We start from the raw sequence: 27,313 nt of genomic DNA, 5'->3' as shown, positions 1-27,313 counted from the left end.
AACGTTCTTATTAAATGCTAAATAATTATTATGCTTACCACACTGACACACAGTATGGGTCCGATTGGTGTTTTCCACATGACACCCCTCTTCTGACCATTTACTGCAGATAAACACACACACACCATAATAAGTAAGTAAATTGCAATCCTTGTGGCAGATGAATTTATAGGCTGCCTCCATTCTAATTGTATACTAAATCACATTCCTTTCCTTGAATGATGGTATAATTCATTCCATTTTGCTCCTCTAGCATTAATTATTACTAAGCGGTTATGCAATGTTTTCATTAATTCCTTTTGACATCCATGTACACGCGTTTAAATTCAATTCAGTCCGTAGTTTGAGGGTCTAAAAGATTTGAAACTCGAAAGCAGTCCCCAAAACCAGCCTTGTTGTTACTGAATATGTTCAACTTGTTCTCTCTACTTTAGAATTGGCGAGACAGGCTTTTCCATACACATACATTGTCCTTGAGTCTCGCTGATTCTCGCTCCGAGATATAGCATCTCCATTACAAAGTACGACTTTGTATTGCTATATACCGCATCACTATATTTCACCCCCGTCAGCCATGCCCATAATTCACTCAATTTCGACAGAAAGGAAGGAATGGGAAAGACTACAAAATTAACAAACTTACTCTTGAGTATAGTCCCAGAACACGCATTGAGGATTGCTCACATTATCAAGCCATAAGTGACGAAGTGTCAGCCGGACAGGTAGAGCCAATTGAATGTGTCTTCCCTGATTCAGTGATGCCGAAATCACTCGAGAGTTTACCAGTTTCCGTACTTGTGTTGACTCTTCGCTACCAATGATGTTGTCGACAGGTTGGAGTACCTAAAGAGAGTGTGTGGATAAATTAACAAATTCTAAACTTGCCCCATAAACTCATTATTATTTCAACTATTAAAGGTAAGTAACACTATAGTGCAAATTAAAGAGTTACATACATGCTCCAAGTTATTGTAGGCGAAACAAACTAGCCGGACAAGACCACCATCGCTATTTTCTCGAAGTGCCTCAGCCGGCATTGTGAGCGAGTCTCCCATTCGACCCCAGTGGTCTGACCCTTCCGCTGGAAAATTAATTTCCCGAACATTGTTGGCCTCGATGGCGTAAATACTGGTAACTGTAAATAGATGAAATAAAGTTAGTTTGTCATCTAGTATGTTGGGTTGGTCGCAAAACACAGACATGAGAATGATGTAGTATCATGAATGAGTGACATTTCCACTTACGTATATTCTTAACAGATTTCCTAAGGATTTTCTCTGATGTGACAACGTTTGCTAATAGGAATGCATTGTCTTCCAGTCCGACCAGTAAATCTGTAGCAATTTTCATTTGATCTGCATAGCTTAAATCACGCCAGCCATCCAGACGGGCCTTTTCCAACAAGTTACTTCCAGCCTCTAGAATTAGTTGCAAAAGCTCTGCAGCCAAGTCCTAATAACAACACCAGAAAGAAAGATATTATTTATCCACCTTGTGTAACAATGTGTGTATTTCGTGGAAATAACCAGCTATTTAAGCTAACCCAGTGTGCCTTGAACACATAAAATATTCAATATCCTTCAATAATGCTTAACCCACCTCTCGGCTAACTTGATTAGTTAAGGTCCTCAGCTGGTCATTCATCCGAGTTGCAATAGTTTTTATTATGCGGACTGCTGCTGCTATATCGCCTCCGTACATCGGTTTGGTACTCGTCACTTGGGCCAGGTCTCCAGCAACGTTGGAAATTCTGTCCCCTTCCAAAACACGTGCCTGTAGAAATTTGCATTTCAAACACAGTTACTCACGAGCACAATTAGTTTTTCTCTCGTTAATGAATTATTGATGGAGGAGAAAAGACAGGGAAACAATAGAAAAAGTCCTGGTGGTGATTTGTTCATGAGCACATGAACTCGACAACCCTCCGTTCATTAACAATACGACACGAGACGATGAAGGTGTACAAAAATATACCTGCAAACTGAGGAGCCACGCAGATTTACAATCACTGAGATCAGGAGACTCGGGGAACCACATGACTCGGGGGAGATTATTGTTGCGATGATTTTCAACACATTTCCATCGAGCCAAGCCAGAAGCCCCCCCGGGACACGCTTGCTTAGCAGTTTCACCCACCATCGTCCAGTTCCAAAACATTCCCCTGTCCATTCTTGACGCACACAGGTCCTTTCCATTCTCTCGGCCACCTATTGTATGCAAAACCAGAAACCATCGTATTAGAATAATTACACATCAAGTTTTATCCTAGTCGATCAAACACTGACTATCGTTTAAAAAACACTAGACAAGAGAGAAAAATTATCTACCGAAAAATTTACCTGATAAAGAAATTCGTTTATTTTGAGAGTCCATGTCATCTTCCAGCTCACTCTCAACTTCTTGATGGGCCCCGTACGGCGGTTGAACTGTGGGACTTAAGGTGACGACGCCTTTAGGAACGCCAAGCCCACTCTTTCCGTTGTTATTAGTGTTAGATCTACTGGGGGGTTCTCCACCACCGCCCGACACCTTATCTGACCACGAGTTATCCCCGTCCGTTTCTTTGGGTCGCTCAAACTGAGATGACCACCAGCTTTCGGTTCCGTCCACTGAAGACGACCCACCCGTATCACTCCCCTCGCCTCCAGGCCATCGCTTAAACTCAGTGTCCAGAGGAGGATCGTCCTCTCCGGAAGAGCTGGGCTCCCCCATGTCATCATTATCTCGACTTCCACCACCATTGTTGAATGGGCTGAAGGGATCCCCCTCATTGTTGGGTAGGACGGCACTGATCGAAGTGGATGAGGGTGGGACGGTGGTTGGCGTGGTGTGGAGCACGGAGGGGTGTTCAAAGTCCCCATGAGACAAAATCCCTGTCCCCACACCGTACACGGACTGATTTCCCAACACTTGATGAGTTCCAAATGGAATGAGTTCTGAACCTGATTCGTCAGGCTTGTTGGCAAGGTCTTTCACCGACGTACTGCTGCTGCCACCACTCCCACTAATACTACCTATTGACTTAGATTCTGTACTCAACACGGGGTTCAACCAGGGAGCCAAGGGATTATTTGTTGGAACGGCGCTTTTTGGGGTGGTTGAGGTTAAGGAACTCGCTAAAAAAATTCATAGAATAATACCAAATTAAAATCATTCATTCATTCGGTTTGAATATTTTTTGTGCATTGATGTGGGACGATCAACAAAAAGCAGTAGCTCGAGTAGTGCATAGGCACATTAATATGACACGACGTAAGCACGTCAGAAAGTGGGTGGTCAGCAATCAGCAGAGAAAGAGAAGGTAGGGAAATAAAAAGGAAAGAAAACAGTGCTTTTTAGCCAGAACACCATGAACTAGCACTGAAAAATATGTTGCCTCTAATTAGCTCACGTTTCAAGAAAGAGACCGACAAATTGCAAAAAAGGAAAGGAATAATCGGACCCCACATCAATCCGAATTTCAAATGACTTCCTGAAGCAAATTTTGCACGAGACGGGGTACGACATATACCAGTGTTATTATGTATGGAGCTCATGACTCATGTAGGTACGACTGTTACTTCTCCAGCGGTTGGTTATTGTGTGGTTGCGCAAAAGAAACAATCTCATTTGAATTAACCGTCTTCACGGCATTCAATATTCAATGATACCCAGCAATTTGACTTATCTCCCATCTCCCAGGGTACCAGCAACAGCAGCAGCCGCCGCAACAGTAGAAATGAGAGAGAGAGAGGAGAGAGAGAGAAAAGAGAGTTAACAGCAACAAAGTCATATATCAAACCCAAGTAGTTTCTCTGCCCGAGCAGAGAAAGCAGTCAAAGGGTTGAAGGAAATTACAACGTACACGAAGCTCGCATGCAAGGGAGGACCTCCTCCACAGTTTCAGAGCATTTATTACCACTACTACTCGAGGAGAGAAGAAACCATGTGTTATTTCATGTAACAAATGTTGGCTATTTGATCCTGGAGCCGATGCCGCCGCCGCCGTCGACGACGACGACGACTGCTGCTGCATTGCACTACTATAGTTAACGAACCTACTGACTACTTGGCTGCCACGTCCACTTGCCTTCATTTCTTCCTCAAATCCGAGTTAAAAGCTGGATGAAATAGAATCAAAATCCACACGACATTGTCTCCACTCCTACGATTCATTTTCCCTTTCTCGGACTACTCGGATATTATTGAATGAATATCAGAACCCACACCACCCTCTCCCCACTCCACTCTCTCAAACTCACTTCAAACTCTCTCGTGCATTACATCCTCCAACTCCCGTGATTCTTGGAACTCGAGTAGCAGTCCACTAACTTCATTACGACTTCCCATCCCTCATATCAGTCTCCACGAGTGAGTGGTTGCCAAAACACACTAGCATCAGAGAACAAGAAGAAGAATGACAACACAAACTGGAAAGTCCGGAGAGAGAGCATAGATACATACAAGAAGAGAAAGAGAGACGAATATCGTATTATCCAATCCTACTGCTACCACTACGACTGTTCTGTCCTTCAACAACCAGCCAGTGTCACAGCCGTTGTCAACTGGTTCAATAAATGTGTGGCATACGTATTATCCAACAATAATTATTTCAGGCACGACGACTTTTGAATTTCAATTCACTCTCCATCGCTCAGACAAGAGTTTTCTCTTCCATTTTGGATTTAGGTTAGAGGCGGAAAGGAACAAAGTAAAAATTAATTGATAGCTGCCACACATGTATGAATACGACCGAGTGCAGCTTGCCCCCACACGTATATACTTACGATTAGCGCATATACACACATATGGCAAAAGTAGTTCGTCATCATCCTTCTGTCTAGTTATTACTTGGGTGCATATCATATCACGCAATACGAGAATGCATCACTCGTTGCGGCAGAGTGAAAGCTCTCTCTCTTATTCAAAGCCCAATCATAGCAGATTGAGAGAGCGAGAGCATAGGGAGAAGCAAAACTAAAACTATACGTAAAAGTACAACTAGCAGTGCAGGACAACAACAAGTGAACACAATGCAATTTGCTTTTATGAATACAAAAAGCTCGCTTTAATAAATGATACTTTGAGTCTGAAAATGAACTGGATTCTCAACATGGGGAATAAAAATGTAAGCCTTGTCGTGCATGATCTACTTCTCGTGCCGCCAAATAATACGTATCATCCTTTGCCAATACTTGTTTTTTTTATTTGAGAAAGAACCAGGTATACGCATACATGCATTGCACATACACAAGCAAGCACTCAACTTTATGCAGGTAATTATTGGATATCTGGAAAGCACCAGAGTGAGAGAGAGAGAATCCGAGGCTTTTACGTCATAATATTCAATCTCCATACACGCCAACCAACCAACCACCCGAACTCGGACAGGAATAGGACTGACTGGAAGTAGTCAGTGTAATGTAACTGCAGGTTGTTGGTAATGGTGGTGGGTTCACTTATTTGCCTCGCCTTTCTCCGAATTTGTGCTCATGTTCTTATTCTTCTTCCTCTTCTCAACTTTCACAAAAATTCAATGAGGGAAATTGTTTGGGCATGAAAAAAAAATCCAGCGACCGAAATATAATACGTGTAACGACATGATCACACACACACACAAATATATTACAAACATGTCTCTATAAGCTTGCTATTATTATTAGTGCATAGTCAGAGGGAGGAAGGAAAACTTGAATGTTTTCTCTCAAACCCGGAGAGAATCGACTAAAAAAGGGGATTTTTGAAGCGCTTGTTGTTATTGCGAGTTTACTGCCATTCTACTCCTTGTTCCTATGCAGTGTCTTCACAGAAGGAAAGCATACAACAAGCATGCCATAGTTATACACATGGTTGTTGTGTCACTTCTTATGTAGCTTGTTATTCTCCCACTTTTACTAACTCGTCCTAGTCTACCTTGGTGATGCAAATCAACTTTTTTGGTTCCTAAAATATATTCTGGAGAAAGAACCCCACCGGGTTTAAAAACCTTCAGGTTGAGATAAGAGCCAAAGTCCAAAAGTCATAGGGAAAGTCATACGTAGGGAAAGCATGGGCGGTGGTGGTGGTTATGAAAGAAAATCGTACACAATTTCACAAGTGCAAATAAATACAATCTCGTTGTTTGTTTCTTCTTTCGTACTATTACGAGCCCCACCACCACACTGGCAGCGTGGCAGACTTAGACTAAGTGAACGCCAAACAAATAGAGGATCGACGAGGCTCGTTGGTTGCTTTGCTGGTGGTTGCCAAGAGTAAATAGCATGTTGTGCTCTTTGTGGAAAGCCATTATGCAAACATTCCTTCAAAAAGGGAGATATCCATAAAAGTCACTTATTTGCTTACTTCTGCTCCAGAAAGTAGAAACCCAACCCATCATTTACCATAATGTAGGATAATATAATACAGCACAATCAAACATCGCCAAAGGTTATTGTTTCGTCCTCCATCCATCCGATACATGTACTTTCTCCATCCAGAGTCAGGCAGGCAGGCAGGCAGGGAGTGAAGAGACAAATTGCGTTTTGTGAGCACCATAGATCGAGGAGCCTTCTATTAAATTAGTATTAGTATCGGCCAGCCTGCCTGCCCGTCCTGTCGTGGGTGGAAAATAATACGACATCGCAGCAAAGCACTCACTCCAAAACAATGTGAAGGGAGCCCTTTCAAATAGTGTATGACATAATGATAATGATATCACTCTGTCCGCCAGCACCACCACCACCAATAATAGCGACAATAAGTAACAACAACAACGTGGACACTGCCATCATCAACTCTTCATTTTACAAAATGTTTCTCCAGCACCACTGCAGTCATGGTGGTGGTGAAAGCAGCAGCAGCAGTCGACGCTTCCCAAGTTACTTACTCCTTCCACCCATCATCATAACCAACTTATACACTATCTCCTTAGTCATCATCTGATGCATATTGGATTACTTCCAACAAGAGTTTTCCCGTTAATTCAGTTAAACTGATGAAACAGCAATAAAACGACCTCAGACTTCATTTACACCTGAGTGTTTGAGAATAATCACGCGACTTGGGAAGTCGTCTGCTTAGATCAGACTGCTCCCACGGCAGGCTCTTAGTCTGGGTGACCATCTGCACCAATATCATTATTTTCAAATTTCCATCAGCATCTTCACTACATAATCCAGTGTCTAATATTTAATAGCCCCATAAATTTATGCTTTAAGATATAATGGAGAAATGAAGGAGTATAAGATGTGCTTTTCCAAACAACTCTATATATCCGCCATCCCCTTTCGCCTTGCCATCATTGAAATGGATGCGGACATGCCGGTTCGGCATCAAAAACTATAAATGTGCTGCTTCCTCCTCCTTTACTTCTTCGGACTCTACTGCTTTCTCCCCACTTTCCCATTCTCACACCAACTACACATCTTGGTCAACTTGTACCAGATACCGAGAGTGGTGCTATTCGTGTGTGAGAAAAGAAGAGCACCCATTTCTTTGGCCGTAATATTGGTCCGATGATACATCATCATCATGAGTCATCATCATCACAGCGAGAAATCCCTAGACGGGCATCATATCTGTATCTCTTCCACAGAGAAGGAGGCTCAAGTTGGCAAAACTGTATTAAATTCAGGGGAGATAAGAGAGAGAGAGAGAAGAGAGGACTCCAGGTTGACGGGCTTATAGTCCATTCCATTTCCATCATCATCCTGTTGCCATCAAGTCTTGCCAGCCCTTTCAATCTGTTCTTATGTTATCCTGCAGCGCAAGGAAACGCATGTTTCTCCGCGATAACATCAAATCAATTATGTACATATTTCCTAATCTTCAAACTATCATCACGCTGCTGCTCCCTCCTCCTCTTATTCCACCATCAAGTAAATAGCTGAGGAGGAGAATGGTGAAAGGAGGACTGACGAGGCGACTAGGCGACGAGGACGACGACTCCCTACATATTATTGCCTTACTTTCAATGGGAATAATGAAATCCGCCACCACCATCACCAGACTCAATCAAACTAGCAAGATCACTGATTAGGAACAATCATCAGCGATAAAATATTTATTATTTTTATCGCAACCAAACAATCTACAAATACCTTTGCGGTGTATAACCTTCTCTTTCGATTTAGCTCTTATTAATACTCCCAGGGACATATTTCTTTAGCCAATGAGGAGATGAATAAAAGGACCAAACTGCCGTTTGATTAATGGAAGATAAGCAAGCAAGTTAACAAAAAAGCAATGAAAGTCGACGGAGCATTCCTGAGAAGAACATGAATTACATATTCCATCATGACGGAGAATGATTATGATTATGATGCACATGCATTGTGGGGTTGGCTCTAATCATAATAATACTTATCGGGTATCTTACCTGGAATACATTGATACTGCACTTCGAGGTACTTCCGGGTTCCTGTACAAGTAAAAATAAAAAACAATTATAATCACAATTCATTTCATAAGCATAGCATAAGCATTTGAGTCAAATGATTTGACAGTACATACCGGGACATGGGTCGCCAAACGTCTTTGTGCTCGCAATCACACTACAACTTCTTTGATAGTTGCATCTGAAAATAGTACAAAACATACATAAGGCTAATTTTTAAAAATGTGGCAATAAGTAAAGGAAAACTCGCATGTTATACACATTATGCTACATATACATATGTCGCATGCACACGTGGGCATATTAAACATGCGTCCATTCGTCCCTATAATAAATCAAGGAGGAGCGGATGAGTAATGAGGCAAGAATACATTCAAAGTCACCTGCCAAATCCCACGTCCTCGAGTGAACTAATTATCTTATGAGCATATGTATGTATACAAGGGATGATCAACGGATATCAAAAACTAGACTGGCCCAAGTGGATTTGAGCGAGTAAAATAATCGCAACAACTTAAAACTCGTATCATCAATACATACATTCATGGCACATATGTGTATGTATACGTGGAAAACCGTTACGTCGGTAGGAGTATCACATTCAATACAATAATATGCAATCAATGCGAACAATTAGGTGTGGATACGCAGGGAGTCATTTTTAGATATGTGCGGAATAAAAGAATCATGTTCAACTTTGTAACATCTTTTTCTTGTTTACAGAAGGGTGCAATGATAAAAAGCAGGAGGGAGGCCTGAACTTTAGACCATCATCTATTTATCCATCTTTTATCTACCCATCTCTCTATCTGTGCACTCTCAACTCACTCGCAGTGTTAATATGATAACTGCAGCTGAGGAAGAAGAGAGAGAAGATTGACACACATCGAAAACAACGGTTCGCCTTCAGATAAAAATGCGAAACGTCGTTTAAAAAATGGCAAGAGGGCTAAGTCATAAGTTATTTAGCAGCTCGACAGCCTACACACAGACAGACACAAACACATTTGCTGCAGTGTAATAAGTAGAAGTTGGTCATTATGGGAAGCAACTTCGCATCATCAATTGCTTGGCTTGCAGTGTGATGGAAGTAGGCAGAGCATCTGTCAATGTGTCCGAGTATAAACACCCCGAGGAACATGGCTTAGGTGTCAAGATTCACTGCCACAACAATGCACCACGCATAGAAGAGTCATTATCCCACATACATACACATACTGCATCCAATTTATGGCCCATGTTAATGTTGGTGAACTGTGGCAATGAGTCCTCCACTTCAAAGTCTCAATACAAATTGATACATCGATGACAGCCTCGAATTCCAATGCGGCCTATTACTATTATTATTATTATTATTATTATCGAGTGTCTCTCTCTCTCCTGTTATGTCCAATTCAAAAAGAAGAATGAATGTGGGCCACACTGCATTATTGTAAAGTTGTTTCGTATTCTCGCCTTGGGAATCTCACCAGAAATTGATGGGTATACACACACAAGTATATTAATAGATTGATTGGTGCGTTTCATGCCAATACGTTAAGCACAACGGACTTGCTGCCATTAAAGCAGAAACCACTGACTGATTAGCGATACTTGCCATATGATGATCGAACTGCATCATCTTTCTTGTGGGTAATGTGTTCAAGTCCGATACAGACATGTGTATAAGATGACGATGACCCAGACAGACACAATGCAATGAAAATACAACAATGCACAATGAGATAGAGGGAGAAGAGGAGCTCGAGTGGTTTATACGCCTCGGCGTGCTTTCAGGGAAGAAAAGATATGAACTCAGAGATTCGACCTAGAACTGAAGATGAGTGGGAAAACTCTGCAATTTTTCCATTGATCCAATTGACAATTGATGAGGTCGAGAAGGAGTGACGGACATATATCATATCGTAGAAAGTTGGCAAAATTATAAGCTCAACAACACCACCACTTAACGTATAACAATGAATTTAGGTATATTATAGCTGTACACATGTTCCTTTATATTTCATTTTTTGGCACCAAAAGACAAAGAATAGAATGTAAAAAAAAGTATCATGAAAGTTTTGACTTACGTTCCATTCAGAACTAGAATAGATTTCGGACTTCCTGTTGGCAAAAAAACAACAAAAATTAAATGGTTGAACAAACCAATTTATTGTATCATCCATAGTTATGTCCTGATTATTAAATTAATTCAGCTAAACAAACTGATAATAAAATATTATACTGATAAAAATCACGTACCACAATTGACACTCCACTCCGTGTTTCCGTTCTCATTACAAATTGTGATGGAGAATCGGCCATAAATAGCTAAATAAATAGAAAGAGTAAATTAGCATTTAATTGACCTGATGGTTAACTTTTTATAATAAAATACAACGCATCTGAACTTACCTCGAATCAAATGGATCACTTTGCCTGGCTCGCAGTCCAATCGGAGAGCCGAGCCTTCGCATGCATATGCCGTTTGCTTCCCTGTAACAAGAGAAAGAAAAGAAAAACATTATTACGGGTTCTTTTTTGCATTGCTACAAGTAAAAGTTCAAAGGGTGTCAACTGCTGTTGTTTCATTCATTCAGTTGTGTTTTTTTTTCTTATTTTGGAAAAAATAGTTTAGTCTGGCTGGCCTGTTTCTTTATGTGTAGGTTGGTACGGCTATTGCGCCTTCGCATAAGCAGTTGAATCTTGTTTCGAAAATGCATGCTTAGCAGGACTGGAGTAGTAGTGTTTGGGTAATAAAGTGTATGGAAATCAGTTGGGTTGGCTGGAATAATAACAAGAGTACGACGAATACAAAGGTCCCCCTTTCCTGTTTCCTTCACTCACTCCGTTTCCTCCTCCACTTATCAGCAGTTGTTATTCTTGTTCATTAGGATATAATACATCGATAGGGAGACATTACCGGTCTCTTGTTTAGTTAATAAAATCTCGCTCTAATTACGTTTCCAAACGTAAGCATTGCATAATACCAACGCCGCCGAATGTGGAGTAAGCGATGTTTCTCCAACAATCTCTCTCTCTCGCTTTCTACACACTTGAATTTCCTCCTAATGAAATTTACTTTTACTCACAAGGGACACTCACGACCTGTCGTTTGAGTCCAGGGTACCCACTATGTTTTTCAGAATCTACTAGGACCCCAGATGAAGGATTCATTCATATTTCCGTGTAAAACTCATATTTGGCGCCATGGCGTGGCGCCAAATTCGCCAAATTTGCATGTTTTTATTTTTGAAACCGCCATAGCTTTTGAAAACCTGTACGGATTTTCAAAATTTTTGGCAAAAATCATGACAAGGAGTTCAACTTTCGTATCCAATGAAATTTTTTCCAAAATTATCACTTTTAACTTTTCGCAAAATTTCGTAATTTTCTTATAAACGGGGGTTCGTCGAAAAAATGCTAAAAATATTTCAAAAATTAGAAATTTTTTATTTTTATTTTTTTCTCAAAAATTTCAACTTTTGTGATCATTTTAAGTATAAAATTTTGAAAATCCGACATAAACTGCTAAAGTTATGGGGGTTTGAAACTGGTCGAAAATGCAAATTTTGAAGTTTGGCGCCACGCCATGGCGCCAAATATGAGTTTTACACGGAAATATGAATGAATCCTTCATCTGGGGTCCTAGTAGATTCTAAAAAACATAATGGGTACCCTGGACTCAAACGACAGGTCATGAGTGTCCCTTGTCAGTCACTTCCAATAATGATGGGAAGAAGACAAATAATAAAATTTTATCGTCATGTCTAACTTTCCCGCATGAATTCATAAAATACGTCAATCCAAAATGGTGTCTTGAGCACTTGTTTATTCAAACAAGAGCTATGGTTTCCTTGGACGAGGAGGTGGTTGTGGTGGTGGTGGATCACTCGATAAGACCCTACCTACGAGTTTGATATCATCAGAATTCGTAGAAATGGGAAGGCAGAAAACACGGGTCTGCCACCACAACCACATACATGTGAGCATGCATCTAAATTTTTAATAACGAACGGCGTCAGGCCTACATCATTTGTCTTCCGGCTTACAAAACCATGGCTCATTTAGTAAAGACAATACACAATCGTGCCTGCTTTGCCTTTGGTAACCTCAAAAATATGTATGCTTGTGGGCACGCTGGCATTGTTTGAGACGTTTTCCACGTATCTCTTCATCTAATTATATAACATAACATTGGTTGACTGACTCGCTGGTGTACGATATGTACATATTACATTAATATAAACCTAATGGCACTGCTCTTGGGTTTCACTCAACAAACGAGAAATGTTATCAATAACAAGGGTTACAAGCGTCGTGGCGGTGCTGGTTGCATGGGTGCAGTATCAGTGTTCATGATCAACAATAAAACTGTAAACATAGGTTGGAGGTAGTTTGATTAATTCACGGGCCTCTTTGGTACCCAGTTTGATGCTCCATAAAGAAAGACTGACGAGAATGAATTCTGGCCAGCGATCAAAAAGAGAGCAGAAAAAGGTCCTTCAAGCGGCATTTCGACGGATTTTGAGCTTCCTGGAACGAAGAAACCCATGCCAATTCCTTTATAAAATCCTACCAGGATTCTTTTTTTAGCCGAGCAAAGGTGGAGGCAGGAATTACAAGGCCATTATATTAATATTATTACCCAAATTGACAGCTCACGGCTAGTGTGGAAACCCGCAGCTACAAATTGACCATCTATTACGTACAGGATGCTGGTATCACACTTGCTTTAGGTAATTTCAATTTCAAGCTCAGGTGGATCGTCGTCAGCAGTGGAGGAGGTAGCTGAGCTCCACCCATCCAGCCACAACAACTCATTTCCTACAGACCAATAAAACCAAAAAGAACCACTTTCACGATGTCGTGAATGGCCATTCGGACAATAAACGTAGTCCTTCTTCCAAATTCTCAAACCAGGACGCCAGGTAAACTATAGGAAGAGAGGTTCCAATAAGTATCGAGTAATTGTGGGCACAACCACCCTGCCATTCTAGTTTTTTTTCAAAGAGAATGACAAATGCCTTGCTATGTCGCAGGACGCATATTACACATATAAAAACGTGCAGCAGATCAACTACTACGTTAATAATATCTAACAACACCGCAGCAGAGAGACAAATGCATTGTGAACTTGGACAGGAAAGAGACGTTATAAAATGAGGCAACCAAATAATCTACTTGCATACTTGCATCTACCATTGTCGAATTCTTTGAAAAAAATTTGAACGTATGTCAACACGGGTACAATAGCGTACTACAGGGATACACGTATGGTGAGGAATGATGTGGAAGAGTAAAGATTATTCCTGAAATTGGATGAATAAGGTCAACTTATTTAAAGGGAATAAATGCCACGACTGTACACATTCTTCATTATTCAGAGGTTCACTCACAGTATTTTGGAAAAGTCCTAAGACGTCTGAATCCATTTACACCAAGCGCCCCACTATCAAGTCCTAGCCTACGTCAGTCTCTGGCCACTCAGCATTATGATCAAACAGGATCATTATTTGCCGACAACCTACGCACATTTGAATTTGTCTCCCCATTTGTACATTTGTAAAATATGCATGTATGTGGTCATTACATTTTAGCAAGTTTAAACATTTTGTTTCTTAAGCTAATAAATGGCAGCTACCTTCGCTGATCGTGATTGACCACAACACAAGCTACGTCCTTCCTTTGCGCATAATAGTCAATTCATGCAGAATAAGTGCAATACCAAAGTGAGAATAATAAACGGTTTGCTGCTGCTGCTCCACGCACAATCACCACAAATAAGGGAAAAATTTCAATAACATTTGTTTTTCTTTTATAAATGATTAGATAGGTGAAGTTGGAAACAAAAAGAAAACGTATGATTTATGATTCCGCATTTCGTCATTCTCTCGTCAAAATTATTAAACATACACAAGTACAAGGTTAACACACTGTAGAAGGAGCATTTTTACAACATTGAGTCTCCCATTTTCTTTTGTGCTTTACTGCTCACTTCTATTTGAGCATTTTCGTAAAGAATTGAATAGATGGATAGAATTAGTGTTTCCACTCAAACCAAACACCCCCTCGCCGTTCGTTCTCGATAAAAATATAGGTAACAATTGAACAAGAAGTTAATGAATTTGACGAGAGAACGATGTGCGTTGAAAAGTGGGGAGACAACTAATAAAGGATTTCATCCTTCCTCAATCTAACCTGTATCTCAATAAGTAATCAATCAAGGTCATTAATTAAATTCAATACTAATTACGATAGCCAGAGAGGGAGATAGAACAAACAGGTCAGGCAAAGTTATGGGCTTGCTTCGCCGTTGGGAGGGAATTGAATTTGTGCCATTTCAGCAAATATTCAATAAATTAAAAAATCTATGATACTTAAATTCTTATTCTAAAATCTTGCGTAACAGAATTCAGATCGATTGATGATGATAGATTATGCAGATAAATAATTTGCATTCTATTTTGGAACTTTTATGTCCTATCGCAAAAAATGTTTTACATCAAGAAAGTATTACACATTAATATGAGGATGCCATGCCGTGCTGTGTTTCTAACTTTTTAACTATTAGATAGTCCAATCCAACACTCGTCGAATACAAAAAAAACTTTTAAAAGTACTTGTGTACAATAACCTATTGCTTAAATGGTGGTGGTGCCAAACTCTGCTTCTTCTTTGCACCAGACTTATAATTTTGTAATGGTGTTGTCTCACCAAGTAGCAATAATAAGTACAATGAAATGCTTAATCACGAACAAAAGTTGGGCAACAAACTCACCAATTATTTCATAAATATAGAATTTTGTCACAACAGCAACGATTTTGAGGATAAGTGAGGGTACGCTGTTGAGCATAAAGTTATCGAGTTATTGAGTGATGGTAAGAACTTACCCTCGGCATACTCTAGAGGAACCAGGGCTCCTAGGATGAAGACCAGGACGAGGATAAAGCTCCCGGATTGAGAGGCAGAAGGACACATCTTGTCTTCCGCCCTCAGCCAGGTCTCCTCTTCAGAGGCTACTTTCCACTGGTCAATACAGGGTCACTCGGCCCGTGTAGGGCGTGGCTGCCGACCAAAAGAACGATTCCGTGTTAAGGTGATTCTTCTTTTGCGTCTTCCTGTAATCAAAATAATTAAAACCATGAGTTTAGTTAGAATATGATGATGCGTTTGACTGGTCAGGCCTTAAATTTACCAGGGATATATATAACCAGCTCGAACGAAGGCTAGCTAGTCACTACGAATTGAGTGGAGCAGTCCAACATTACGGTAATAATAGCGCCTTTAAAAGACAAATATTCGAAAAAATAGCAAAACTATCATTATTCCAAGCTATAATTCGAATATGATAACTTGGAAAAGAAATTACCCCAAAAAAGTACTATAAACCACTAAAATATTCCAGCCCGGCCGATTATTAGCGAAAACGCAAACTTTTTTAAACTAAAAAAAACTTTACGACATCATGAAATCCACATCATAAACACTATCATTTAGCTAATCATATATGTTTGTATGACCATTATGTTATGTTTACATTTATCACATTTAAACGAGAAATTTATTAGTCGTTAGCCTCCCCATTAATTGTGCATGCCTGCAACATTTCCCTCTCAAATTCAATCCCAATTCGCGACTATGTGTTTAGGAAAAGAGATAGAAAAAGAGAGATGTAATAAAGCTAATAATTTGCATTTATTTAGTCCACTTCTTCCACACAAAAGTTTCCCTGTAAGAGGAGGAGTGGACATATGAGAAATAAATAGGTCTTTACTATCATGTTACGATATATGTTGCAAGTTGTTGTAATGATGCAGGTTTTGATTTTTATTTTATAGTAGTGAGTGATAGAGAATTGTGAATTTTGAGGCAAAATTGTATTGAGGAAGATCCCTTTCACGACGACGACGACGACGACGACGAGCAGCATCAACATTTCTGCTGCTGTCAAGCTCATCTTCTTCTTCCTTTTAGCTCTTAAGCACGACTACATCATTGTATCCTCCTCGTTCCATTTCCTCTTTCCATTCACTATATCATTATTTGATGGGGTGCACAACATTGACAACATTGCTGCTGTACGTAGCTCGTTTTTGGTGTGAACGAGGTATACGTACACTTCTTGTCATTGTCTAATTTGTGTCTATTTTGTATTTCGAAATATGTGTATGCGGAAGTTGGGATGGGATGCTCCCTCTCTCTGCTATATAATCGTGAGCCATGCTACTTACGTACGAGCAAGTATGTTATCATCCAAGTGTTGAATAACATTATGAGGAACAAATGAGAAATGTTTGATGTTTGGGAGAGATGATTTTTCATTTGTAATTTTAAATTCAAAGATGTGCCATCAATTACGAGGAAAGAAAATGTTGTTTTCCTTTACACAAAGAAGACACTACTATGTAACTAACACGTATTTATTATAAAGTGTGAACCAGCCAGCCGTGTGGGTATAAGAAATAATAAGAATTCACAAAAAGTGTGAAATGTTTGATATGACAGATACAATCACAGCTTTGCTTGTCACGAAAAATAAATGACGGAAGCTCATAACTTATTTTAATCATGGTTGATAAGTTGCAAACCTTACTGACTGTCACCCATTGTCCACTAACTAACTGCAACCACTCTTTATGCCAATTGTGAGGCGGTGAATACTAATTTCGAGGTGTGATACCTGAATTTATTACGGTGTAGTACACATGTACATACGTAGTTGTTCCCATACGGATTAATTTGTGTGGAAGAGAGACAAATCTTTCATGTTTTTGCTAATCCCGTTGATTATTCCCCTACAAAGCTTATCATGTTTAACTGTTAGTTGGTCAGTCAGTGGCAGAGCAGAAATAACAGCAATAACTGGCAAGGATTATGCAGTCACATTATTGTCCCCCACTCGAATATGCATTCGATGATTGGGGGATAATAATGTGAATTTAGTTGGTGTGACCGCAGAAATGGTTTTATTGAAAATAATTGGGTTTGGACGACACAATACAGTTTACGTAGTAGAAGTGGTGGCTAAAGGGAGAAAAACTGTGTATTAAATTCTATGTTAGGAATGTGTTTCGTGTCGTCGTCGTCGTGTCCACCAACAACTTTGTAACAATGTAATGAATTCACGGAGACCATCAACAACGAGGGAGGAGGACACAACCTCATGATATCATTGAAGAACTTGGTCAGCAGCCTATAGGATTAAAATTTAAATTGCATCCACCACTACCAACGACGACGACGACCAAGAAGAAACAACTCATGAATACAAGAGCTCCACCAAAAATGCGTTCGTACTTCATTTGTCAATTGGTTGGCTTGGTGGAGTTGTTGGCTTTTTGAATAGCAGAACGTGAATAGAGAGTAATGGGTGCGTGGGAAGGTTTCCTATAAAGAATTCAACTATTCAAGAATGCAGCAATTATTTAACAAATGGTTGACTGAGCGAGTCTTCATTTTGCGATTCCATCCTTCATCAGCAGCCATGATAAATTCTGGCTAAGCTGTAGTAATGAGGATTGAGGATTCATCCCCTTCATCATACGAAGCCAGTCTCTCTCTCTCTCTCTCTCTCGCAAAATCCAGAATATTATCTATTCTACAACAAAGGCAAATATGGTAGTGGTGAACATAAAGCAGCCGCATATGATGATGGTATTATTACTTGAGAGGAGAGACGAGGTAAGCAGCTCACAACACCAACCTGCAGACCCATTACCATCACGATTACACTTGCAAATTCAGAATTCAAACCAAACGCAAACAAGGACCAAGAATGAAAACACGGATCAAACACGCGGACGAGAGAACAAAGCATTTGCCACGCAAACGATGTCAATTCCTATTCAGAATTCAGATTCCCTCAATGCAGTAATTGTCATCATCTCTCACACAATTGTAATGATCTGCATGTTTCTACACTAATGCGTCCCTATTTAATAATGGCACCCTCCCCTCGTCCTCCGCCTCCTCCAGGTTTTCACTCCGACACAAGTGAACTTTCACACAGGTAGTGCCAGAATCAATCAGGAGTCATGGTGGCTTGGTTTTAAGTCAATGATGATGTCACTCGGAAATCCATAGTTTGCATATAACACATTCACAATCAGAACAGCGGCAGCCTTTGACATCCATCTGCCTACCTAACTACATGTGATGCGATTGATTCCACCAGTTGGCTGCCAGAGAGGTTTGATCATTATGCATTAAAAATCGGGTAGGCATTTTCCATGAATGTTTCTAATGCAATGGCAGACATACGCGAAGCCTAAACAAACAAAGTAAGTAAATAGCAAATAGAATCCTTGACAGAAACGGTTCAAATGGTGGCACTTTAATACTTTATCTAAAAACGAATCAAATTGCAAATTTTCTTCATCCTTTTCGCATAACCTTGTGTTCTATGCCACTTGTTCCCCCGATGGAATATTGTATCTGTGCAGTAAGCAGGGGATCAAGTGTTGTTTGCTCTCTGTTTGTCGATCGTTGGGATTATTGGATTTACTTAGGAGAACTGAGGCTGATGGATATTTTAGCTAAACGAAATTTTTCCCATGTTTACAAGATGCTCAAATTATTCGCATGCTAAATCTTTGGTGATTTGGTAATTTCAAACTGATTTTCGTTTCTCTTGATTTTATGCACTTGAAAAAAAATTAAACAACAGCATGCCCAAAACCTACAGACACACTACATTTGCAAATATTTTATTATCCCCCTACTTGTACCTTTTCTACGTATTTATGGCTACTTAAATTTGGCGTGAATTCGTTCCATGCTTAACACCAACTATGTGCATACATAGAAGGAATATGTATATGCATACCAGTCGTCATACACACACGTGACGTCGTCGCTCATCCTACAAGTTGGCTAAATAGCAGCTCTAGTCTCCAAGATGATAACTCTACCTTATGCAAAACATGTCACCCTAATGAGCCATCATTAATCATTTTCTTGTGTGATTCTCAAGTCTCTAAATTATTCAGTTCTATCTCCTACATACTCTACTCCAATTTTAGTCCGTCTGCTGCTGGAGTATAATAACCAAACCAAACCAAACTTAGCCAAGCCAGAACCAATATTTGGAGGACTTGAATCAACGAGAAGCCAACAATACTCGTCCCACCCGCAGTAGTCATCTCTCTCTTTCTTTCTGAAATAAAGGATTGTCAGCTGGATTTGCTTAAACTTTTTCCTCCTGAACCTGAGACGACCCATGGCACCAAGCAGGAATTCTGTATGTATATACGTAACATGAGGTTTCTGGCCTCTTAAGTAAAATTGCAGAGCCATTCACTCGCCTCTCCACTCCATTGTGCTCCGAGTTACTCATATTTATCATTTCTTTGTGTGCAAAAAGGAATCTTTCAGCCTAAACGTGAATGCATCCCATCATCCAGCCCAGCCAACAATCCATCCACGTAAAGGTAGCATCGGGAGCAGCAGAATGAATAAAATGAAAGTGCAGAGAGTAAACTCCACGACAGTTTCCACTCTCAACCGTGTTCAGCCAGATTTACGATTTACACAAATACAAACTACATCACAATGGGTGCCACAATGCAATCCCATCCACACAGTCACATTCTTTTGTTACGCAAGGAAGAAGAAGGTAACAAGCCAAGGAATGGTTTCACGAAACCAACCAACGACTAGTATCAAATTATTCACCCCGACCAACTAACTGTATTCAAGGACAATCATTCACTTCTTTGCCCATTGTTGTGTTCACGTAACAATTTATGTGCATGTCCTCTCTCTCTCTCACTCTGTCGAGATTTTCACAAAATTTGCGCAATTCATTCACTAACCAAACCACACATGGAAAACAATCAATTGGATACAATGGCAAATAAAAGGTCTCGGTAAAAAACACGCTCACTTTTCGAAATGCAAACACATTTTCATCCATTAAACTGTAAAACGGCCCATGTTCATACATCCAACCACGACCACGACCACGACTAGCACTTTACATAATAGAGAAGTATCAGACAAAAGGGTAACCCCATCAAACTGCATTTTCACATCCGTCCCCAAATAATTTTATGTTATGTTTAATGTTTTGTGCACTTTACTGAACCACAGCAAGCAGTTAGTAATTGTAGTAGTAGTGGTGGTAGTGGTCGAGTTGCATACAATTATTATTGCCGTTCCTTCCTGTCGTTCCCATGAGTAAACTTCTTTTAATGCAACACCGAGTTTGAGTCTGCCTGCCCTGCAGGTCGGGGAAAAAATAAACCCCTGTAAAAACGGAATATAAAAAAGTGGAGAAACCAATATGCTTCCCAATGTAACCCGTCGTTGAATACGAGTCTAAAATAATTTCCAACGATACCTCTCTGAAATAGCTTTAATTTGATACACATATGTGACGACCTTTTAACAACCGTTCTGTGACTGCGTCGCAAGGTCACAAACATTTATGAAGCTAGTTGTACCATCACATGCCAATCGCATTTCACTATCACTTTCCAGAGCTTCAAAATACTTGCATATAGATACGAAAACAAGGTTTCGTGACGTATTTCGTATTTAAAGCTCATTGTACCTATTTTTGACCCTGTCGTGACCTTTTTACAGCGTTAGAATAAACTTGCATCTAATTCTCCGATGTGTAGTCGAATAGCGAAAGCTGCATGGCTCTATCACGTCTGAGAACTTCAGAACATATGCAGACGGACAGACGGACAGAACATTCACAATAAGTGGTTTCATCGCTCAATAGTTCGAGTTTCCGATAGATAGTTGATCCAGCATAATAATACTGCTCACCAACACCACCGACAGCTCGATGTATGCAGATTTGATGGCGACTAATCGGTCATTATGAAGAAAAAGCGAGGAAATAACAGTAATACCGTGCAATAAAGATGGATAATTATGAGGTACAATAACTGACATCAACCTCCACACCCGACCAGCCAACAACAGCAACCAGTGACGAAAAAAGATGAGGAGAATGCATAATAAAGTGCTGGCCGGAAAAGGAAATAAGAAATTCGCTAGCGTCCAGTATTATGTATATAAATACATAGACTTTCATCGCATTAAGTAAGAACGGAGAGATGGTAAGCCAATTTATTACAAAGTGACGACGACGATGCCAACTATAGTGTAATGACGGCAAAGTGAGGTGTGTTATCGTTATCATTATGCTTATCAAGTCCAGAGAAAAGGAATGAAAAAGTAGCTCCCTCCTCGCCCCATCAAATAATGGGTTCCTTTTGCTCATTAAAAAATCAATGTCTGTTGTTGGTACAAATTACACTTTTCCATCATGCTCCATCCATGCATTATTTTATTACTCACTCTCTCTCTCTTTCTGACTCTATTTTAGTGGACTGCATCACACACAATTCGTCCATCCATAACAACACACTCGCTTTCCTCCTGTATGTGGTACCTGTGTGGGGAAACCGTACACAATAATATGTATGATGTACCTCGAAAAAAAAGACAATATAGTGTTCTGAATGACTAAAAATCCTAACAACAGCAAGGAGAAGCCAACCAACGATTATTATTATTTGTTCTCTTTCTCAATTCCCATGGCATATATATTTTTATATCAGGATTCCAGAAAGTGAGTGAATCATCGAATCCTTGTCATCATCGTGTCTCATCTTCTCAACTTTTGCTGCTGCTTGTTCAAGGATTATTCTTGGATCTGACAGAGTTTTGGGTGTTCAATCACAAGGAGACTCTAATCAGCAACAAATTCCTTTGGATAAGAAGGAGACTCAAAAAAGGGGAGAAAATGAGACTGTGGTGGTATCATTCCACTTGTTAAAAAATCAGACAACCAGCCACCGAGTCTCAAGACGAATCAATAGAGTCGGAAGAAAGAGAGAGGAGATTTGTTCTTTGTATTTACCAAGAAGAAGAAGAAGCACAGATAAAGGCGTCACATTTGATTGCTCTATCGTAGAAAAGAGCTCACGAATAACACAGCCGAACTACTGGAACGTCTTATTTCCCTTATTACACTGGAGATTGATGCTTAAAAATGTTGACTCTCTTCTGCCTGACTTTCCATCATTATATACTTTAGTTTGCTCATCTCTTCTATCTAGCTATCATTCATTCCAGCCAACAACAACCTTTGAGGGAGAAGAGAGATCCATTTCTACTTCACCTGTTTCTTTATCATCATTAAGAGGACGAAAAAGACAACGAAATGACGACGGTATTCCAGACATCATCGTCCAACCAACCACAAACAAACCCTTTTTCAACACTCTTCTGTTACGCGATAAATACCAACCAGCCATGTACATGTACCTCAAAATTGATTGGTGGCTTCTTCTCGTTGCTACAACTACAACATTTCTCCGCTCGAGACTTGAATCTAATCACAACCTGATTTGTTTGAGTTGAGTTGCTCTGGGAAGCATGAATTCTTGCGTACCACGAAATGAAAAGCCCTTTTCGATATGAAGTGGAATGATGTGAGGTGTGACTAAATAAAAAATCAACTTCCACCTTAACAACCTGAGAAAAACTGAGGAGGAGAGCTTCACCACCTGCCCCTCTCAGATCTTGATGTGCTTTGCATATGTGGTAGGATCCTATGAGTGTACTATAACCCTGAAGTGGTTTGACTCCATGGCCACATTTGCGCCCGCCACACCCACTCAAAGAGATGAAAACCACAAAAGTTACCAACTTCTAAAATCCACCAAAAATCCAATTTCGATCGGATTTTGATAAAATTTACATTTTTGTAATCCCAGATACTTGTTTGATCATATCCAGTAGCAATCTCAACTTTTTTGAAATTTTCGAAATTTTCGGGCATTTTCGGGCTGATGAATTATTCGAAAAAATTCAAAATTTCAAAAAAGTTGAGATTGCTACTGGATATGATCAAGCAAGTATCTGGGATTACAAAAATGTAAATTTTACAAAAATCCGAGCAAAATTGGATTTTTGGCGAGGGTTTGAACAAGTGAAAACAGGGTTTTTTTCGTGTTTTTGGCGCCTTTGAGTGGGTGTGGCGGGCGTAACTGTGGCCATGGAGTCAAACCACTTCAGGGTTTTAGTACACTCATGGGACACTACCACATATCCAAAGCACATCAAGATCTGAGAGGGGCAGGTGGTGAAGCTCCTGAGTACGTAAGTATAAACTCTTACGTATTTATACGAAGGAGGAGGAATCTCACTATTCTCTCTCACTACTGCTCTTATGCATGTACAACTAAAACTCCCTGTTACACCTCTTGTACTGAATTTTAATCAATAGTTATAAATTATGAAGTAAAATTATTCCAATATACACTATTATACAGTACATACAATTAACTTAATGTGTATATTTTGTATATTTTTTAAAAAGGCTGGCCAAATTGAAATATAAAGTTCAAAACATAATCACAGGTTTAATTTTGTTTGCATTTCTTGTATGCAATTTCTTATGTATTCAAGTACAAGATATGTACACGTTGTACAATGTAATCTTAGGATTAGTCACACCTTTTGTGCTAGATGAAACCTTTTTGTAAAAACTTTCCTCATATATTGTACCAAAAATGGTGTCAATCGAATCGCCTAGGTTTTTTAACCTAAAATTTTGAGCAAGCAAAGATCATGATGCTCCTCAGTCAACTGAGGGGACAGTTTTTAAGGCACGATAATTGAGAATCATTGAAATGGTATCCTCTATACCTCTTTTGTCTCCAAACGATAGCAAACCAACCCCACTTCCCTCTGAATGCAAATTATTTCCATCCGCTGTATGCCCCGTATGATGATGAATGGTAGCAGAATCATCTTTCCTCTCTCTGTCAACTCTTGTTCACCGTTACTCGTTCCTTCATGCTCAAATGCTAATGATATTCAAAAATAGTCATCACCAACACCAAGGTAAATTATAAGTGCAATGAATTAACAATGGAGTGCAAACTATCAAAATGCCAACTCACTCACTCGTTCACTCACAGTGAGTGAACAATCAACGGAACTTGGGCCAACACATAACGAAATCGAACATAGTCACCCAGACTTTATATTTTATTTTCTCCTCATCCATGCTTGTCAAGATCAGCACAAACGAGAGCAAATGTTTACTCAACATTGTGTGGATGTTAGATAAACCACGTCGAATCGCATCTTACAGAAGTCACAAGAAGAATATGCATAGAATATTTACTGCTATAACGAAATATATTTATTTCTATATACATATAAAATTATTTATATATACACCGCCTCCGTCGTCGTCGTCGTCTCAACTTTTGATACTTGAAAGTAGTTATGGAAGGAGTAAAGAGCAACTAAAAGTAGTAGTTGGATGGTGATGATGATAATCATCTTCAACACTAGCCAATTTTATTTATTTGCAACAACTTGGTGTTACAGAGGGAAATCCAATTTGCTAATAGGGAAGCACACACTTGCAAAATTATTACTTTGCCACCAGCAGCAGTGGCAAAAGTACACTAAAATTATCACCATTACTTACTTACTGCCGCCGACTTGAGCAGAGAATAATAACAAGCTAACTAATAGCACGTAGTCGTAGCAGCGAGTTTGATTTATATAATAGCGAGAAGACGCAGGCAGAAGAGGCAGAAGAGTTAAGAGTTATTTTATTGACGGACATGTTCATCAGCTAGTTTATGGCTTAATAGCTCTTTAATTTCTTGGGAGAAGGACATCCATCCATCCATCCACTCATCATCGAATTACCGTTAAGTCAAAAACCTAAAGAAACACAAAAGTAGCAACAGCAGCACATCGGTGTGTCTCATATTTCTTAGCTTAGAGCAAATGACAAAGTCTGACAAACAAATAAACATTCTTCTTCTTTTATGTATGCAACATTCTATTAGTGTGCCTCCTTAATTGGGCCATAAGAAGTATAACTTTTGCAAATTGCCAATAATAATCATAACGTTTTCATATCATGTAGCAACATTAGTTCGCTCCATCAACTGAGAGAGCTGTTAAAGTGAATAAAGGATCAAGTTTTCCGTCTAATGATCCTCAATGTCACACAAAATGACATAAAATGTGGTCAAGCTTCTTCTCTTCACCTCCTGTTCCGACAGGACCATCATTTAGTTTAACACGATGTTTTCTAAGCATACATATACTGAATATCCTGACGTATGATAGGTTTTCAAATTTTTGAGTGATTTCGAGCCCTCGTCGTGTCGTGTTCCTTGGAAAAGAGCTCAAGGACTTGAACGTAGCTCTCTTTATTTAATCCCATTCATCTCCCAGATCACTCAAGTTAAGAAGACAGAGAGAAAGGAAAATCATTAATTCTTTGGGAGGAGGAGGTTGTTGCATATAAATTGGTAGTAGTGGAAATTTGGAAATACTAGCTGCTGCTGTTGCTGACTGAGTGTTGATCTGATACGATTCACTACGTTTCCACAATTGGCCATCAACTAACTAACTACTACGAACTACACAACAACTAATGAAAACAATCCAGATTTAAAGATTCGTAGAGCAGCAGAGAGATGAAAGATTTACTTGACTCTCGGTTCATCGTGTATAATATGGCATTTTTTTATGTGTACGTATGTACCATGGCTAATACTAGTTGGATGGTTGGTTGGAGGGCACAATTTACTAAACTCGCTCTGTGCAACATTAAATAAATTAAATCATTCGAGTAATTCAATTCCCGAATCTAAAAGTTGATGGTGGAATGGGAATGCGAAATGTTGCAAAAGTTCAACAATGTCACGACACAAACTACATGAGATAGGGTGCAGAGCACGACGACCATAATGACGACAACAATCAATGGATCGATGTATAATGATTGATAACTCGGCCATAACACAAAAATGCATTTTTCACAAGCCCCATAATAATAATACAAGCAATCGATCAAGTAATCCAATTTGGCAATTTTGTTGTCTATTGCTTCGACCGAATGAATTGGAATAACGAATAAAAAATTTATTTTTTTGCCAGCAAAACTCCTAAACTTTTGACCCTCTAAACCAATAAATAACGCAAGTAATTTGATTTGTCGTCCTTCTTAATTCATAATTGGGACGTTTAGTAGACACGCAATTCAAAAATTTACTTACTTTTTCATGGAAAATCCGAAAACAAAATATAGCCATTCACATTTCCTTCACATACTTGGAACTTTAAGGAGAGAAGAATAAACCCGACCGACCAACCAACCGACCTCTTCTTCTCTCAGTCGGAACACAATTTTTTATCCAACACCAAACCAACCACTCTATTTTTCAAACAAAAACGTTTGAACTCGATTACAATTTTTCTTTACTGATTTTTAACATGGATTTCAAACTAGCACCCAATAATATCTAGTAGTAGCACAAACTCACCACAACTAGCACCACTACTACACGACACAGGTCAAAACACGGCAGCAGACAAATCTTCAATAATAGTCACGAACGATAACCTCTTATCCACGTCTATTCCTGCAGAATGGTAACTGGCTAAAATGAGAAACTCGTCAAGTTGCGATCCTGTCTCTCGGGCAGGCGGAATGAGACTGACTGACCCAACTCTTTGATGGTGAGGCTCCTCTCAGCAGCCTCAGCCCCGGTGGTGGTTTCTCGCTACGTGTAACTGCATAAGCAAAGTACGACTCCTTTCTTGCTCACATAATGTGAGTCACATTTGCCATACTTTGTTTCTGATGTATTATTAAACAACACTAAATGCACTTTGGTTTCTCATTAGCTCTGACATGTTAATAGAGATTTGAGATATTAATTTGGATTTAGGGATAAAATGTGTAGTAATTTTATACTGCCTGCCTGACGTAATTGTGCTGTAATTTGTCTGGAAGTGTCCGACTAGACTTTCTTTACCAGGTCAGAAATCCTCAATTACTCACATACTGCGAAATCCACGGAAAACTATCAAAAAGTCAAATTCATCATTTGATTTTGCAATTTGCACGTTATCGATATAAGTGTTTTTAAAAACTAGTCGGAAGTATATTAGAGATACGTTTCTTTTTTATA

General features: G+C 39.5%; 1 protein-coding gene across 4 annotated transcripts in view; it reads right to left on the bottom strand.

The window, feature by feature from the left end:
• Positions 1-27,313, bottom strand: part of LOC110858222 (latrophilin-like protein 1) — a 51,410-nt gene that overhangs the window by 4,823 nt on the left and 19,274 nt on the right. For 2 of the 4 annotated variants that reach the window (XM_035858404.1, XM_035858402.1), the window contains exons 3-15: positions 15,227-15,454; positions 10,748-10,828; positions 10,595-10,663; positions 10,423-10,456; positions 8,470-8,534; positions 8,336-8,377; positions 2,340-3,116; positions 1,975-2,207; positions 1,600-1,773; positions 1,245-1,452; positions 957-1,135; positions 644-843; positions 39-103 (exon numbers count right to left, since the gene is read on the bottom strand). In XM_035858404.1, the coding sequence (XP_035714297.1) occupies positions 39-103; positions 644-843; positions 957-1,135; positions 1,245-1,452; positions 1,600-1,773; positions 1,975-2,207; positions 2,340-3,116; positions 8,336-8,377; positions 8,470-8,534; positions 10,423-10,456; positions 10,595-10,663; positions 10,748-10,828; positions 15,227-15,314 (2,215 nt within the window). In that variant the 5' untranslated portion in view covers positions 15,315-15,454. Of the gene's footprint in view, positions 1-38; positions 104-643; positions 844-956; positions 1,136-1,244; positions 1,453-1,599; positions 1,774-1,974; positions 2,208-2,339; positions 3,117-8,335; positions 8,378-8,469; positions 8,535-10,422; positions 10,457-10,594; positions 10,664-10,747; positions 10,829-15,226; positions 15,455-26,395; positions 26,837-27,313 lie in introns of those variants that run through there. The other 2 variants (XM_022106904.2, XM_035858403.1) reach the window with 2 other exon arrangements.

The sequence above is a fragment of the Folsomia candida genome, unplaced genomic scaffold (genome assembly GCF_002217175.1).
Source record: "Folsomia candida strain VU population unplaced genomic scaffold, ASM221717v1 Fcan01_Sc020, whole genome shotgun sequence".
NCBI lineage: Eukaryota > Metazoa > Arthropoda > Collembola > Entomobryomorpha > Isotomidae > Folsomia > Folsomia candida.
The sequence above is the reverse complement of the archived record's forward strand: the minus strand, read 5'-3'. Positions and strand labels throughout refer to the sequence as shown.